At 43.3% G+C, this 16,053-nt stretch overlaps 2 protein-coding genes across 11 annotated transcripts in view; one reads left to right on the top strand and one right to left on the bottom strand.

Moving 5' to 3' along the window:
• LOC308592258 (gilatoxin-like) overlaps window positions 1–16,053 on the bottom strand; it is a 42,750-nt gene that overhangs the window by 3,633 nt on the left and 23,064 nt on the right. Inside the window, exons 2-4 of one of the 10 annotated variants that reach the window (XM_081203580.1) lie at window positions 10,110–10,288; window positions 1,870–1,957; window positions 977–1,130 (exon numbers count right to left, since the gene is read on the bottom strand). In XM_081203580.1, coding sequence (XP_081059706.1) covers window positions 977–1,130; window positions 1,870–1,921 — 206 coding nt within the window. In that variant the 5' untranslated portion in view covers window positions 1,922–1,957; window positions 10,110–10,288. The other 9 variants (XM_081203579.1, XM_081203577.1, XM_081203583.1 and 6 more) reach the window with 9 other exon arrangements.
• LOC308592240 (vomeronasal type-2 receptor 26-like) lies at window positions 2,990–13,924 on the top strand (the record flags this gene model as incomplete). Its single annotated transcript, XM_081203549.1, has 4 exons — window positions 2,990–3,081; window positions 4,814–5,241; window positions 11,459–11,582; window positions 13,005–13,924. Exons 2-4 carry the CDS (start codon window positions 4,972–4,974, stop codon window positions 13,922–13,924), a joined length of 1,314 nt encoding a protein of 437 aa, XP_081059675.1. The 5' UTR covers window positions 2,990–3,081; window positions 4,814–4,971.

The raw sequence follows: 16,053 nt of genomic DNA, 5'->3' as shown, positions 1-16,053 counted from the left end.
TAGATAGATAGATAGATAGATGATAGATAGATAGATCATAGCTAGAGTAAACAAAGTAAACAAATTCTAGTTCTGCCCCGTGGGAGGCTAGTGTGAGATCTGTGGGAGCTTGCACAGCACTGCAAGATGTTGCAAGAGCCTTCCAGGACCAGCGTGCAGAGCAAGCCTTACCTGTCAGCGAGGCAGAGAGAGAGCTTCAAAGCTCTTCCCATGCTGGATAACTGCAAACTGGCCTGGCGCAAAAAGAACTTTTAAGCTCTCTCACTGGCCCGCCTTCCGCCATGTATGGTTGAAACTGCACAATCTGAATGCCTGTAAGATGTGACCGTAATACACATGGTGAACTGTTATGGTTGTCAGGGACTGGACTGAGGAGGAATGGTGGAGACCACCCCCCTTCCTCCTGCAATTCCCAGAGAAGAGGGACACCGTGTGGATTTAGAACAGTGGTCTGCAGAAGGTCATAGTTCAGAGGCTGCAGCAAGGAGAAGCTGGGAAATACTGGGAGAGCAGGAGGAGGAGGAAGCAGAAGAAGCACCAGGGGAGAGACAGCTGACAGATTCAGTGTCTTTGGAAAGCATGCCAGACCACCCCCTTCCAGGTCTGGTGTGCACTGAAAGTAGAACAGAAAGCTCAGGTGAGCTGGATAGGGATGGCGTATAATAGGAGAGATGGAGGGGGTGGGACTTTACCCGGAGCAACACCATTATCTAAGAGGCGCCATCTTGCGTCTCTCTCTGTGAATATTGAATAAATTACCTTTGGTAAGAACTTCTTGTTTTCTCATTTCTTGCTGCCAGCCATGAGGAAGGGGGATCGGATTGTCTGAAGCCTGACAATGGTGCTATGTAAAAGCAAAGCTCTGCCCTTATGAGATCCCTTCAAAACGCACACTCTGATCGCTAAAGATCCTAAGAAGCACCTTGAAGCATAGCCAGAGACCTGGCAATGGATTTTTACCATACATTTCCCTCACCAAATGTAGCAGTGAGCAGCCGTGAGCACCCAGTCGGGGGTGATCAGCATTCCAGAGCATAGAAGCTTGTCAGAGTCGTAGAGCAGAGCCAGCCAAGAATGATTATTTGTAGGGCACTCCTCGCCTCCAATGATCCGGTTACGGTGCGCTGACACTGCAACACAGACCAAGAAAGCTCACTGGGATGGTGACCAACGTTCTTCATTAGAATACCCTTCAATCAATATAAGTTGTTCTAGCCATAGGCCAGGACGAACCCACAACAACAGTACCAATAAAACCATACAGATACGTACATCCACAATATGAGCCAACGTCCATGATCTAATAGAGAGGTTACCAGAGACATCAACAAACTCAAATCCAGCTTGTTTTCAAATTAAAGCTTCGAATCGCAACAATTTATAGAGATTTTATCTAACTCCTGTCTCCTGATTTATTTATATTTTTGCAACCAGTGCACAAAGAGCATCGTGTCAGAAAGCTATTATTGTCAGTCAAAATAAACCAGACCATTTATGCCAGGGTGTACCTGTTTGCATGTGTGAACAAAGGTTTTCAGAAAGCAATCTCTTGGGTCTCTGTATAAGGGGCAGGCTAACATAAAATGAGTAATAAAAACAATACAACAAAAAACAGCATAAAAATACCTTCCCCCTGTGGTTGACCACAAATACAAAGCCTCTCTGTGTATAGGACCTTGTGGCAGTGGGCCTCACCTGGAAAGGCAGCCCAATAAAGACACAAATTTGGAGAGCGTTGGCATAGGCAATACAGAGCTAGATGGACTAATGGTCTGGTTCAGGAGAAAGCAGCTTCCTGTGTTCCTATGATGCATCTAGACCACCACCGCCCTTCCGAGGTCCACATCACATTGCCACCAGTTCTCTTACCAAAAGACAGCAGGAGGAACAGAAAGATGTGCAGCGATTTGGAGAGTTCCATAGCAGCAGATCTGCGTGGCGAAGTGTCTGTGCCTACCTTGGAAAGTAGAGAACAAGTTTTGTGATTAAGAAAATGTGATACAAGTTCTTTTTTCTTTTTTTGACTCAGCGCCTTGACTCCTTTGTTTTATCTACACCCCGAGGTCACAGCCCAGGTGTCCAGCGGGTGCCACGTTCTCAGCAGTCCACACCTGGCTCAACTAGCCAGCGAGAGAGAGAGAGCGAGAGAGAGAGAGAATAAGCATAAGCCCTGAACTTAATCTGAACAGAAGCAGAGCCAGCACTTTCCTCCTAGAATGGCAAAACAGGATGTCGTCTCATGGCAACCTCAAAGATGGGGCACTGATTTCACGAAGTTAACAAAGTACATCTTAACTGATTTAATATTGTATTTGCAACCCACCCTGGGACCTTGTGATGACATCACCACCAACAAAAGGTCAGTGTTTCCAGTGAACTCCGGTTCCGCTTCCAACGTTGGAGGAACATGGAGCAGGGCCAGAGCAAGGCCTCTGATGATGACCTCAGCCTGCAGGGAACTTTGTGTGGGCACAGGTGCTCCATGCTGTTGCTTCATTCCTTGTCCCCACAGTATAGGGGCACATCAGCATAAACATATTTGTGAAAGGAGCTAGGCCACAGGGAGCAGCAGGGAGCATCTGCGTTGGGCAGGGAGGTGGAATCACTGCAATGACTATGATCAATGCAAGGAGGTCCACCCAGAGGGGACTTTGGTAAGCAATAACAAGAATGAGAGTTGTTGAAAGGGCCAGGAATCTGGGTGTAAACATGCCCTTATTATGCCAGACAAGGCTCCTGTCTATAGAACAAAGCCATGATCTTCCACCTTGCTCACTGTAGACCCACTCTAGTGCTCAGAATAGAGCAGCTGTGGTGCTGGACCACACTGAACTGAACTTTCTCTCTCAGCTCCTCTGTCTGTGTCCTTATGTTGTCCTTGATCCTTATCACACTGCTTTTCCCCACTGCTGTGGCTATGAGAGAGGAAACCCTGTGTACTCCTAAGAAAAGCTACACAGAAGGCTACTCTAGAGATGGGGCCCATATTATTGGTGGTCTTTTATCCCATAATGTTTTAAGTGGTGAACAGGAACAATTCCGAAGTGCTCCACAGCCTTTCTCCTCTGCAACAGTCAGTAAGTAAGTATTTAACACTGTTTCAGGAAACCAGAATGTATCATCTGAATTTATCAATCTCTGTGTAGCCAGACTCAGGTCTATCATGTTATCGCAGATGAGGTCAGAAGTGGCGTAGGAACAAGCTTTTGCTTTCTCGAGCAATCAATACATACAAGTGAATGAATGAAGTCAAGGCCTAAGTGCATAGGATATATTTCTATCATGTAGGTGTGAAAGAATTGAAAAACTTTACAAAAGCAAGTCTATGGCTAGCGATCAATAGAATGAACAATTTTATGTGACTTCACAACACTGCAATGTAGACACAGTGTGAAATATCACATAAATATATTCTAAAATGTCTAACTATATTGACTGAGTATGTCTTTCAAGTGCTAACTGAACCACAGCAATAAAATAAAAAGTTATTGTTGCTCAAAACTTTGAAATCCAGGTGGTGAAGATTGTTCACAACAGACATATTTCAAAAGCATGCCATACGTGTTTCAACCTATAAAGTCTTCTTCAGTGGCATATAGTTGAAGGACATTTCTTTATGTGTGGGGTCAGAGAGTCAATACACAAATCCCTAATATTTCAAATTTACTAAAATACAGGGTGAGTCTTTTAAAGAGGCCCTGTGGAACATGTGTACTCTGTATCCACAGGGCCTCTTTTAAAGGACTCACCCTGTATATTATGCTGCTAGAGATTCAGTGTCTGTTTTTAATGGTCTAAAGTTTTCTGCAAGCAGCAATGCCCAGCTTCTGTAGAGAATATTTCTTCCAGGTTATTTACTGTACTTTTTTTACAATTTACTTTTTAAAACACAAATTGCTGTCTTGTGTAGTTTGCCCTCAGTGTATAATCTCTCTCTCTCTCTCTCTCTCTCTCTCTCTCTCTCTCTCTCTCTCTCTCTCCCAAAAGGATAACTCTTTTACTGCTGTTTCTCTCTCACACCTATGCACATCCGCTCGTCCCTGCCCTCTTCCCTTACCTAGAGGGGTGCAATCCTCCTTCAAGTACTGGTCAACATTTCATTTGAAAAGGGCAGACAGATCCCCAGTTATCAAGAGATCATCCCCATACCATTAGCTCCCATTCACAAAACATCTGCCTGCCAGCCTGTGCTATTAACCTGCTGTGGGAGCGGGTGGCGCTGTGGTCTAAACCACTGAGCCTCTTGAGCTTGCTGATCAGAAGGTCGGCGGTTCAAATCTGTGCAATGGGGTGAGCTCCCATTCCTCTGTCCCAGCTCCTGCCAACCTAGCAGTTTGAAAGCATACCAGTGCAAGTTAATAAATAGATACTGCTGTGACAGGAAAGTAAACGGCATTTCTGTGCGCTCTGGTTTCTGTGGTTTAGTCATGCTGGCCACATGACCCGGAAAGCTGTCTGTGGACAAACGCTGGCTCCCTTGGCCTGAAAGCAAGATGAGCGCCACAGCCCATAGTCACCTTTGACTGGATTTAACTATCCAGGGGTCATTTACCTTTTTTGCCTTTTTAAATATTAACCTGCAATCTGGCTAACAAAGGAGCAGTTACTCAGAAGTCTTAACACTTGTAAAGATGCTGTTCTTGTTTCTTTCTTGCAGTATCTACCCATCTATCTATGCATACATATTTGCATACCTAATGCATGCAATTAGGGGGGTTAGGGGTGCATTATCCCTGAGGCATAGCAAAATCATCCCCATGCCCTTCTGAGTACTGTCTGTCTGTCTAGCACATTTTTAACTGAATATTTCCAGGGCAGTTCACAATAGGTTCACTGTCCCAATGCAGCAAACTCAAGAAGAACTACCAGCACGTCCTGGCCTTTGTGTTTGCAGTGGAAGAGCTCAGCAAGGACTCTCATCTCTTTCCCAATGTCTCCTTGGGATTCCAGCTGTATGAGGATAGTCACGACATGAGAAAGAACCATGAGGCCACCGTTAGCATTTTATCTGAGAGGAACTGGACTCCTTCCGTGCTCCCCCTACCTCCCAGCACATATGATCTTTATTACTCCTACGGAAGGCCATCTTATGACAGCCTTGTCAGCAAAAGTCCAAAGGATAAAACCGTCCCCAACTATCATTGCCATGGGCAGAGCAAGCTGGCAGCCGTCATTGGGGCTCTGACATCCGAGTCGACCACTGAGATGAGCAACATGTTGCAGAGCTCCAAGGTACCCCAGGTGAGTTTGGCCCTGTGCTCTGTTGCTGTAAGGACACCTTCTCTGACTTCAAAATATTGGAGCAAGCAAATAGGACATGTGTGACCAAATGACATAATGTAAATTAAGCAAATTGGCTGGAGTTTGTTTTGCATAATTAAAGATGCAATCCTATACTATAGAGAAGTGGTATATAAATAGGAAGGAAGGAAGGAAGGAAGGAAGGAAGGAAGGAAGGAAGGAAGACAGACAGACTTGGGCTATGTCCACCTGAGGGTCTATAGGATTTAGCAGAAATCTCACTACACTGACAGAATGCAAGACATGCAGCCAGTGTTAGATTCACTAGTAGAACAACAGTGTTAAACTGTTGGAGAACCAAGATTAGATTTGGGTATGGCCTCCCTTTACCCCAGCTAATGTTTGACACTACTCCAGTTTGACACTAGCTCCAGTGAGCCAGTGTGGTATAGTGGTTAAGAGCAGTAGACCCGTAATCTGGTGAACTGGGTTCGCGTCTCCGCTCCTCCACATGCAGCTGCTGGGTGACCTTGGGCTAGTCACACTTCTTTGAAGTCTCTCAGCCCCGCTCACCTCACAGAGTGTTTCTTATGGGGGAGGAAGGGAAAGGAGAATGTTAGCCGCTTTGAGACTCCTTTGGGTAGTGATAAAGCAGGATATCAAATCCAAACTCTTCTTTCTGAAATCTCAACAGAAGGTACTCAGGTGTGTGTGTGTTTTTCCTTTCAAATGTCAATCAAGTAATATTTATCTACTTAAACTATTTTCAGCCTGCTTCTTGTCAACAGGCAATCCCAGGGCAGGCTACAATAAAACAGATGTCATGGGTTGTATCCTGCACAGTGAAAGGGAGGGAAGGCAAGGAAACCAGCCAGCTAGAAAGCACAGGTCAAATGGGAAACCACTGGGACCTGTGCTTTCTGGACGTGGGATAAGCAGAAGTGAGAACGAGCCCTAAAGCCCTATTTTCCAACTCTAATTATATAGTATGGGCTGTGTCCAGTATTAGTCATATTCAATGTAGACCCATTGGAATTAATGAGCATAGCTTAGGCCCATTAATTTCAGTGGGTCTACTCTCAATGGGTCTTCTTTGTCAGATGCAGTCCATAATTTTCACTCCTCCTCTCTGCTGGTTTTTATTTTTTTGTTAAAAGGAATAAAATACCAGGTAGGTATACTGGTAGGTAAAACAGAAAGAGAATTCCCTGGAAGCTTAGATCCAGGTTTGAGGCAAATACTCTTTGGTGAAAGAGCCCCAGCAGAGATTTAAAATCACAAAACATGCAGCGAAGGAAAGTATGGAAATATAAGCTGTTAGACCTTTAAAATATCCCTTCTAAGTTGCTTCTAAAGCTCCCCACTTCCCTTAGCATAGAAAGAGACCACACATTTGGTAAATTAAAAATGGTTTACTTACAAACTCTTCAAAGGTCAGATTCATGTGCTTTTCTGTACAGCAGCAATAAAAGACTGACAGTATAACTTAGGTTCCAAAATGGTAAATGTTTCTAAATTATTTGTATAGAAACACAAAGATGGCCTGCTTAAGCCACACAGTATAAATTTGGAGCATCCAGACTAAGCCTCCTTGCTAGTAGGTGTAATGGACTGATTGGACACAGAGGAATGGTGGGAGGAACCAATGGAGGAACCACCAAAGGAAAATGGCTCAGAGTCTGGGGAGTGATGGTGAGACAATGCTGAAAGGTCAGAGGGAGAAGACTGAGAAGAGGAGGTGTCAGAATCTGAAGGGAGTAACAGGGTAACTTAGTGAGCTGGGAGAGTCTGTGGCAGAGAGAAGTCAAGAATCAGAGGCGGAAGCTGAAGCAGGTGAGTGTGAGGAGGGAGGTCCAGTGGCAGAGATGAGTGAAGCTGCTGAAAAGTCACAGGGGTTACCCCCAGCTGCTGCTGCAGCAGCAGCAAGCTCCCTTTACCCTCTGACTCCCAGAACTAGGAGAGACATGAAATGGGAAGAGCAAAGGCAGTGTGCATGCAGGAGCAGTCTCTGATCACTTGGAAGAGGCTCTGGCATGCTCTGGTCCATAGGGTCACGAACAGTTGGACACGACTAAACAACAACTGGGGAGAAGGAGACATTGATGGCTGTGGGGAGGCAGGGACCCTTAGTCTTGGCAACTGATTTCATGAAGTAACTGCTACAGGTAATAAGCTGTTGTGCTCATTTGGCCTGAAACTCAGCCAAGCCTGTGAAGATCATATTCTTGCTAATAAAGAATTAACTACAACTTTGAACAGTGTGATTTACTGACCAACTTGCAGTTTGACAGTAGGATTCACACAGTGGAATAGAGAGAACAAAGAGTTTGGTAAGCCTTCCTCCCAAGATAAGCTTGGCAGGACAGCTTAGTCTATGGTCTTAACCCCTTCATGCATTAATTAGAGTTAAGCATGTTGGTTTTTGGAGCCTGATTTATCCCACACTGTCAACCTTTTAGTCAATAAGAAGGAGGAGGAGAGGACAGTCCTAGTTAAGTTTATATTTCTAGTGAATTGCAAGATTCCTACACTTAAAAGCCACAATTTTAAAAACAAAAATTGAACACAAAATTGTTGGAAAGTTCTATTCCTACTCAAAAACAATATAAACCTGCAAGAAATACCCCCTTTTTTCTATAGATCAGTTATGGCTCATCTGATCCCATCCTGAGTGATAAGGTCCAATTCCCTTTTCTGTATCGGACAGTCCCCAGTGACATGACTCAGTTCACCGGGATCATCAAGCTGATCCTTTACTTCCACTGGATGTGGATTGGAGTAGTTTTTACAGGTGATGATAATAGTGAGAAGTTCCTCCAGGTCTTGGAAGGTGAAATGCAGAAAAATGGAGTTTGCGCTGAATTCATCTTAAAGATGTACAGCATGAAGAACCTAGCTATGAGAACCATTCATAAGATGGAAGATGCCCTCACAAAGTCCTCAGCCAATGTGACTGTGTTTTACGGCAGCACCAGTCACTTCTTTCAGTTACAACTTCTCAGTCGAAATCTCCGAACGAGAGGCAAGATCTGGATCATCACAGCCCAGTGGGATTTTACTGCAGGTTCCCGCCCATACAAACCAGACTCAGACCCATTCCAGGACGCTTTGTCCTTTGCAGTTCATAAGGCGGAAATCCCACAATTTCGAGACTTCCTTCGGTCCGTGAACCCTAAAAAATATCCAAACGATGTTTTCATGAAGTATTTCTGGGGTTCTGCCTTTGACTGTGTGATGCCTCCTCCCTACTCAGTCCCAAGGTATGGGAAAAGAAAATGCACTGAAAGGGAACGACTGGACAGCCTGCCTGTTTCAGATTTTGATATGAACACCATGTGGCAGAGCTATAGCATTTACAATGCGGTCTATGCAGTAGCCCATGCACTGATGGAAATGAGATATCATAATACTGGAGGAGGAGGGAGGAGGAGGAGGAGGAGGAGAAAAGGCCTTATACCCCAATGGCAGGTATTATGACACAAATAATGTATCTGAGACAGAGGAGAGTTTTCAACAATGCCAAAGATGGTAGCCACTCTGAGGAGAGGTCTTTAAATGAGACCAAGAGGGACTTCATTGGCTCTCCAGATCACCTGATTCCTCAGGGCTATTAGCTGCAATCTCCCTTCCTGACACTGTCAGTGGGCCCTGTCCCACCCATAGATTTGACTAGATTATAATATTCATTCATTGCATTAGCAAAGGCACCACACGGTTTTAAATATATCCTGGATAATATGTATAGAGGAGATCAGAGCATTGTTCCGCAAGTGCAGTTTGAAACACAGCAGCGGGAGATGCCCTTTCTGGCTTTCAAGCCACTAACACAAACATGCACCAGAGTCACATTTTACAATATTCATATTAATTTAAACGTGATGAATCAAGTTGCTAAATGAATGTACCCTTATTGGGCTTTATGACTCCCCTGAAATTGTTTGTGAGCTGGAACTGGTCTGTGACCAAAATTAATAAATTCATTCATTCACTAGCTAAATGTGGAACAGTCAGTTTATTTAAGTAAGCTCTTCTATCAGTTAGCAGTCATAATTATTAAATCATATTTTAATGAAGAGAGATTTCTCCCTCCCTTGCAATCTCTGCCCTCAGCTCCACACGTTTCTGAAGAAGATCCAGTTCAATAACAGTGCTGGAGAGGAGGTTTATTTTGATGAGAATGGAGACTCCACAGCTACTTATGATATTTTAAATTGGAGCGTGCTCCCTAACAGCTCCTTGGTTAGTGTGAAAGTTGGAGGAGTGAAGCACCATGGCCAAGACTTCTTCTTTGACGATGCTAAGCTTGTCTGGAAGGAACGATTAGGGCAGGTGAGACTCAAAAAAGACTCTGCTCTGGATGCTCCACCCAAGTGAGGTATGGTGGGTGGTTTATGGGGCTGGATCAAGGCCCCATGTGTGTTATAGATTTAAAGCAGTACATTCTACTTCAGACAGTTATGGTTTCCCTCAAATAATCATGAGAACTGTAGTTTGCTAAGGGTCCTGTGAGTTCTTGGGAGATCTCTATTACCTTCACACAACTCAGAGTGGTTAATAATAATTATATAATTTATATCCTGCCCATCTGGCTGTGTTTCCCCAGCAACTCTTGGCAGCTTACAACATATATAAAAACAAAACAAACCTTTTAAAAACAAAATATCCTGTACAAGCAATAAACAAACCAACAAACCAATAGAAACCAATAACAGCAATACTGATAATAATAATAATAACAATAACCAACAGTTTACAGTTATACCCACATTAAAATAACTGCCAAACACAGCTAAACATTTAACCAACACCAAGACAACAAAAACGAAGCAGAGGAACCAAAATTAGAACCATTTAAAACCTTTTAAAACATTTTAGTCAGTTGCCCCAACCCAAGAATTGTTCCAGTGATGTTCCTCCAGCCTCCCAGGAGCCTCTTTTAGTTGTTCAGGGTAACAGCTCCTGCAACTTGTGCAACACCTGATGGCAGCCAGCCGGTTAGTCAAGGAGGCTCAAGGCACGCCACGTGGCAAACACAGCTCTGTCCCTCCTAGAAATTGGGGAGAAATTGGATTCAGTTTGCATTTAAAGGCAAATCTGCCTAATTTCCAAAATAATGCATTAACAGAAACACAGCCATCCTCCAAAATTCTCCAGCCAAGTAATCTCTATAGAAATGCATACATTAAGTTGTTCTTTAAAAAAATCAAATATTAGTGAAAATAACAGACAACAACACATTTTTAGGGGAAATTGCATATAAAGATGTGTATATTAATCAAAATTCACACTAAAATGATGGGGAATCCACATATAATAATAATAATTTCTTATTTGTACCCCACCCATCTGGCTGGGTTCCCCCAGCCACTCTGGGCGGCTTCCAACAAAGATTAAAAATACATTAAAATGTCACCCATTAAAAATTTCCCTGAGCAGGGCTGCCTTCAGATGTCTTCTAAATGTTAGGTAGTTGTTTATCTCTTTGACATCTAATGGGAGGGAAGGCTCTCTGCCTGGTTCCCTGTAGCTTTGCTTCTTGCAGTGAGAGAACCGCCAGAAGGCCCTCAGCGCTGGACCTCAGCATCTGGGCAGAACAATGGGGGTGGAGATGCTCCTTCGGGTATACTGGGCCGAGGCCATTTAGGGCTTTAAAGTTCAACACCAACACTTTCAATTGTGCTCGGAAACGTACTGGGAGCCAATGCAGGTCTTTCAAGACCGGTGTTATGTGGTCTCTGTGGCCGCCCCCAGTCACCAGTTTAGCTGCTGCATTCTTGATTAGTTGTAGTTTCCTTCAAAGGTAGCCCCACATAGAACGCATTGCAGTAGTCCAAGCGGGAGATAACTAGAGCATGCACCACTCTGGCAAGACAATCTGCGGGCCAGATGGAGCTGGTAGACAGGTGCTCTGGACACAGAATTGACCTCCGCCTCTATGGGCAGCTGTGAGTCCAAAATGACTCCCAGGCTGTGCACCTGGTCCTTCAGGGGCACAGTTACCCCATTCAGGACCAGGGAGTCCTCCACAATTAAATAGTGCAAATTGAGGTTGTGCATTGCCCTGTCATTTTCCTTAACGCAGTGCCCCATCTTTTGGGGCAGTGGACTCGTTGTGCAAGTGTGCCAAATCAAGTATGAATCTGCCAATACGTGGTTGAATGCCATAGTTTGCAAAATAGCCATTTTTAAAACTGCATTTCTTCCTGCACTTCTTTAGCATCCGCGCTCCATCTGCAGTGAGAGCTGCCTCCCTGGATTTAGAAAAGTGGCTGAAAGAGGAAGGCCCAGCTGCTGCTTCAAATGTGTCCGGTGCCTACCTGGCCAGATCTCCAACCAAATTGGTAAGAATGTGGCCAAGGCATTGCTTGACTAATAAATAAATATAAATAAATAAATACAAGCATACATATTTTATGTTTGTGTTCTCTGTGTGTTCTGCTTTTTCTTTTGATATTCACATTTTTCATCTTGGATCCAACTCAGGGTAAAATAATTTATGCATGTTCCCAGCATAAACCACCTTTGCATAGCACTGATGGGCTGGAATCTGGTAAGTCACTAACCCATTTCTTTATTTCAGCCAAATCAGATTCCAGTGTTTTAAGAATGCACAGTATCTTTTTTTTCTTTTTAGTGGGTATAGAATTAATGTGCCTGTGATTGACTAGATGTAGACGAGCTGCTTAATTTGTTAAGGCAGCTTTGAACAAAGAGGTAGCGTCAAGGAAGACTATGGAAATGGCATTCCATTCGCCGGCCAAATGGGAAATGGTTGTTAAATTATTATCAATAACATTTCAATATGTATTGTTGTTGTCATGGTCGTTAAACTATACAGTGGTACCTCGGGTTAAGAACCTAATTCATTCTGGAGGTCCGTTCTTAACCTGGAACTGTTCTTAACCTGAGCTACCATAATGGGGTCTCCCGCTGCCACTACGCCACCGCAGCACGATTTCTGTTCTCATCCTGAAGCAAAGTTCTTAACTCGAGGTACTATTTCTGGGTTAGCGGAGTCTGTAACCTGAAACATCTGTAACCTGAGGTACCACTGTACTGCACTGTCAATAAAACATAACTTACAAATATTTTTACCTGTATGATTGCAGCAGCAAAAAGTTTGGTTGTCCCAAAGTGGAGAGTTTTAATATGACTATGTCTTAAATATTAGCTTAACAAGCTCTGGAAAAATGTTACTTATACCTAAATTAACATTATTTAGGAGCAAGAAATTCAGGAGTTAAAAACAGTATATTTATAGAAATATGGTCAGCATTTACAGTTTTGTCAAAGGGTATTTTGCCTTCCCAAAGCTCTGCATGCTTTTGGTTTTTTCTTTTGAGCAATCTGATTCACTTTGTTTGAATTTTCCTATCCAGCTCTACGTTGTTGGCCAGAGATAGGATGAGGATATGTGGATTTGTAATTGCATGGGCAAAGATCATGAGAACATAAGAAGAGTTGTGCTAGATCAGGCCGTCCTCACAGTTCACCAAATGTCCTGTGGTGACCACAGAGTACATAGTATTTTTCCCTTGGAAACCAGCCAAAACTCAGATCAAGTCTTTTCTGTTTCACCTAGCTTAGGAAAGGTAAGGTAGATAGGTCAGTTGAGTTTTATATTTGTATTCCTCTAAAGTTACAAATGCTATTACCAGCACTGGGCTTCTGGGGTGACCTGGCTATAGCACAACTCATCTGATCAATAAGATGGATGCATGGGTCTATGTGCTCAATAGTGAGATCCAATTTGTGTTTTCCAGATATGGACCGCTGCGAGACATGCAAAGAGGACTACTATCCAAATGAAGCCAGAAACAAGTGTGTTCCCAAAAACCTAAGTTTCCTGTCCTATGATGAGCCCCTGGGGAATGCTTTAACTTCCTCTGCTCTTTCTTTCTCCCTCTTGGCTATATTTTTGCTCGGAACCTTTATTAAACATCGAGACTCTCCCATAGTCAAGGCCAACAACCGAGATCTCAGCTACATCCTCCTCTCCTCCTTAATGCTCTGCTTCCTCTGCTCCTTGCTCTTCATTGGCCGGCCAAGGATGGAGACTTGCCTTCTCCGGCAGACAGCCTTTGGCCTCATTTTCTCAGTCTCTCTTGCTACGGTCTTGGCCAAAACCATCACTGTGGTTCTGGCCTTCAATGCCACAAAGCCAGGGAACAGAATGCGGAAATGGCTGAGACCCAGAGCTGCCCATGGCTTTGTGCTGTTCTGTTCTCTCATCCAGGCTGGGATCTGCATGGTCTGGCTGGGAACCTCTCCCCCATTCCCAGATTTTGATACCCACTCGGAGCCTGGGTACATTATCCTTGAGTGCAACGAGGGCTCCGTCACTGCCTTCTACTGCATCCTAGCTTACATGGGTCTCTTGGCTTTGGTGAGTTTCACGGTTGCCTTCCTGGCCAGGAAGCTGCCTGATAGCTTCAATGAAGCCAAGTTCATCACCTTCAGTATGCTGGTTTTCTGCAGCGTCTGGGCGTCCTTCATCCCCAGCTACCTGAGCACCAAAGGGAAATATATGGTGGCTGTGGAGATCTTCTCTATTTTGGCCTCCAGCGCTGGGTTATTAGGCTGCATCTTCTTCCCCAAGTGTTATATTATTCTGCTGCGGCCAGATCAGAACAGCCGGGAGCATTTCACTCGAAAATTAAACTCTGGAGTCCAACAACTTTAAATTTGGAGACTGAAATACTGCAAGTTGTGTGGCTGATCGCCAGAATTCGGATATATGAAGATTCGGAAAGCCAGTCTCTCTTCCTTTTTTATCTCATTAGCAAGTGTGTTTTCACTTGGCGACATCTTCCTTTGCAACTGGCATGGCCTTCTGCTCCAGCCAGATAAGACCAAAAAGAGCACCTTGTCAGCAAATATTTCCACTGATAATATATATGAGTGAATCTGAAACATTCTGATTTGCTTTGAAATTTTAAGAGGCTGATCCTTCACAGGATCCTTAGTGTGATGAACTTGTGCACAAGTTCAACTTGGAAGCAGGATAGAGAAAGGTTCAACCCTCACCCCAGGTACAAACTATGTGTGGTACCTGCCAAAAGCAGCGGGCCTGCCTCCCCTACTCCCCTATTAACTGTAGTTCGTTTGTTTGTAGCATTTTTGTATGATTGAATGTGGTATGCCAGTCAGTATAAATCCTTTTCCTGGTGGGACATGTTAGTTGGATACCACCCAACATGTCTGAGCTTCAGACACAAACTCACTATGTAGTCACGATCGAGTCACTATTCTGACCTCTAATGGAGGAAGCTGCCCTATACTGATTTAAAACATTGGTCCATCTAACTCCTTTTTATATTAATATTTTTATTGAAAGAATTTAAATTATAAAGAAATAAAGTGATACAAAGGGAGGGAAATGAGGGGGGGGACAAAGATATGTATAAAAAAGAGGGGAACAATATACAAAAATGCAATGTGATATACTCCCATACATTTTTATATAAATTGATATAGTGGTATTATATCAATGTGTCTTCTTCTTTTTGTAACATAGTCCTCTTTCATTTTCATTTCTAAACTGCTTAACATGGTTGCATTGAGATATATCTTTGTTTACATTACAACATATTACAATGCAGCAATTACATAAAAATAAAAACGAACAATAAACACTTAGATTAATGTTTCTAAATAGATTAACAAAGTTGTGTTGAAGTGTATATACCAAATTATTCCAATTATTGCAGATATGAAATGACGTGTAGTAACATATATTGCTTAAATTGGTGGTGATAAGTAAAAGTTATTTTATATCAAAAACAATTAGAATTTATAGGACCTGGGGAGGTGGGTGGAAATTAAAATATGCACTTCATGGACGCCAGACTATGCTGTAAACTATGGCTACTGTTCTACCATACGCCTCTTTCTTTGTGTAATGAATAAAGTCAAACCAGACTGCATAAAAATGGTGTTGCTTCTTAAATTTTGAGTCAGTTTTTCCAATAATGCTGTTTGGCAGATTGCATTATACCATTGGTTCATAGTTAATAATTGCAATGATTTTCATGTCCTGGCAATAGTTGTTCTTGTTGGGAATCAAGCCTCAATCGGGAGAAGCTGGCAACTCTCCCAGGCACCCGGCTTGATCTCCGGCGACCTCCCTGGCTGCATTCCCCAGCAAACACAGGCTAGGTCTCAATAGGCGATTCTTCCCAGTGTGGGAAGAGCACACCCACTCCCTCCTGCTCCCCCGGCAGGGAAAAGGAGATAGACAGAAACGTATTTACATGCTTTTATTTCTTTTCTTTTTTAAAAAAGATATTTATTAAAGGTTTTAAACAATAAATCACCAGACACATAAAATACCATCACCAACATAGAACAAACAAAAAAAGCAAAAAGCAAAAAGGTTAACACAGATTGAATAAAATACAACATAATCAGGTGTCAAAAAACCATATTTCCATATGGGTCTGGAACTTAACAGGTTAAGTTGTTCCCATGATGCCACACCATTCTGACGTCAGCTTTCGAAGCTGGGAGGAGATTGGGAGGAGTTAGCCAGTCTCACTCTATGCTGTGAGGGGAAAGGAGCAGTCTTATAATGGCTGCAAGCAGTTCCGGTTTTTCCGGGGTTTTGTTGGAATAAACGGCTGTAAATAGACAAACCTGTACTGTGTGTGTTTGTCTGGAAGCTAAACCAAACTAGGTGACAGTTTTACACCGCTGTGTGAAACTCTGCTGAGGCGTGACTGAGAGCTACGCAACGGAAGTGTGCCGGGCGGCCATAAATCGCTGATTGAGGATCGCAAATCAATTAGCGGGAGTCACGGCTGACCAATAAAG

Source organism: Podarcis bocagei (genome assembly GCF_964188305.1).
Source record: "Podarcis bocagei genome assembly, chromosome: 7".
Lineage (NCBI taxonomy): Eukaryota > Metazoa > Chordata > Lepidosauria > Squamata > Lacertidae > Podarcis > Podarcis bocagei.
Note: the sequence above shows the minus strand (reverse complement) of the source record. Positions and strands in the feature narration are given on the sequence as shown.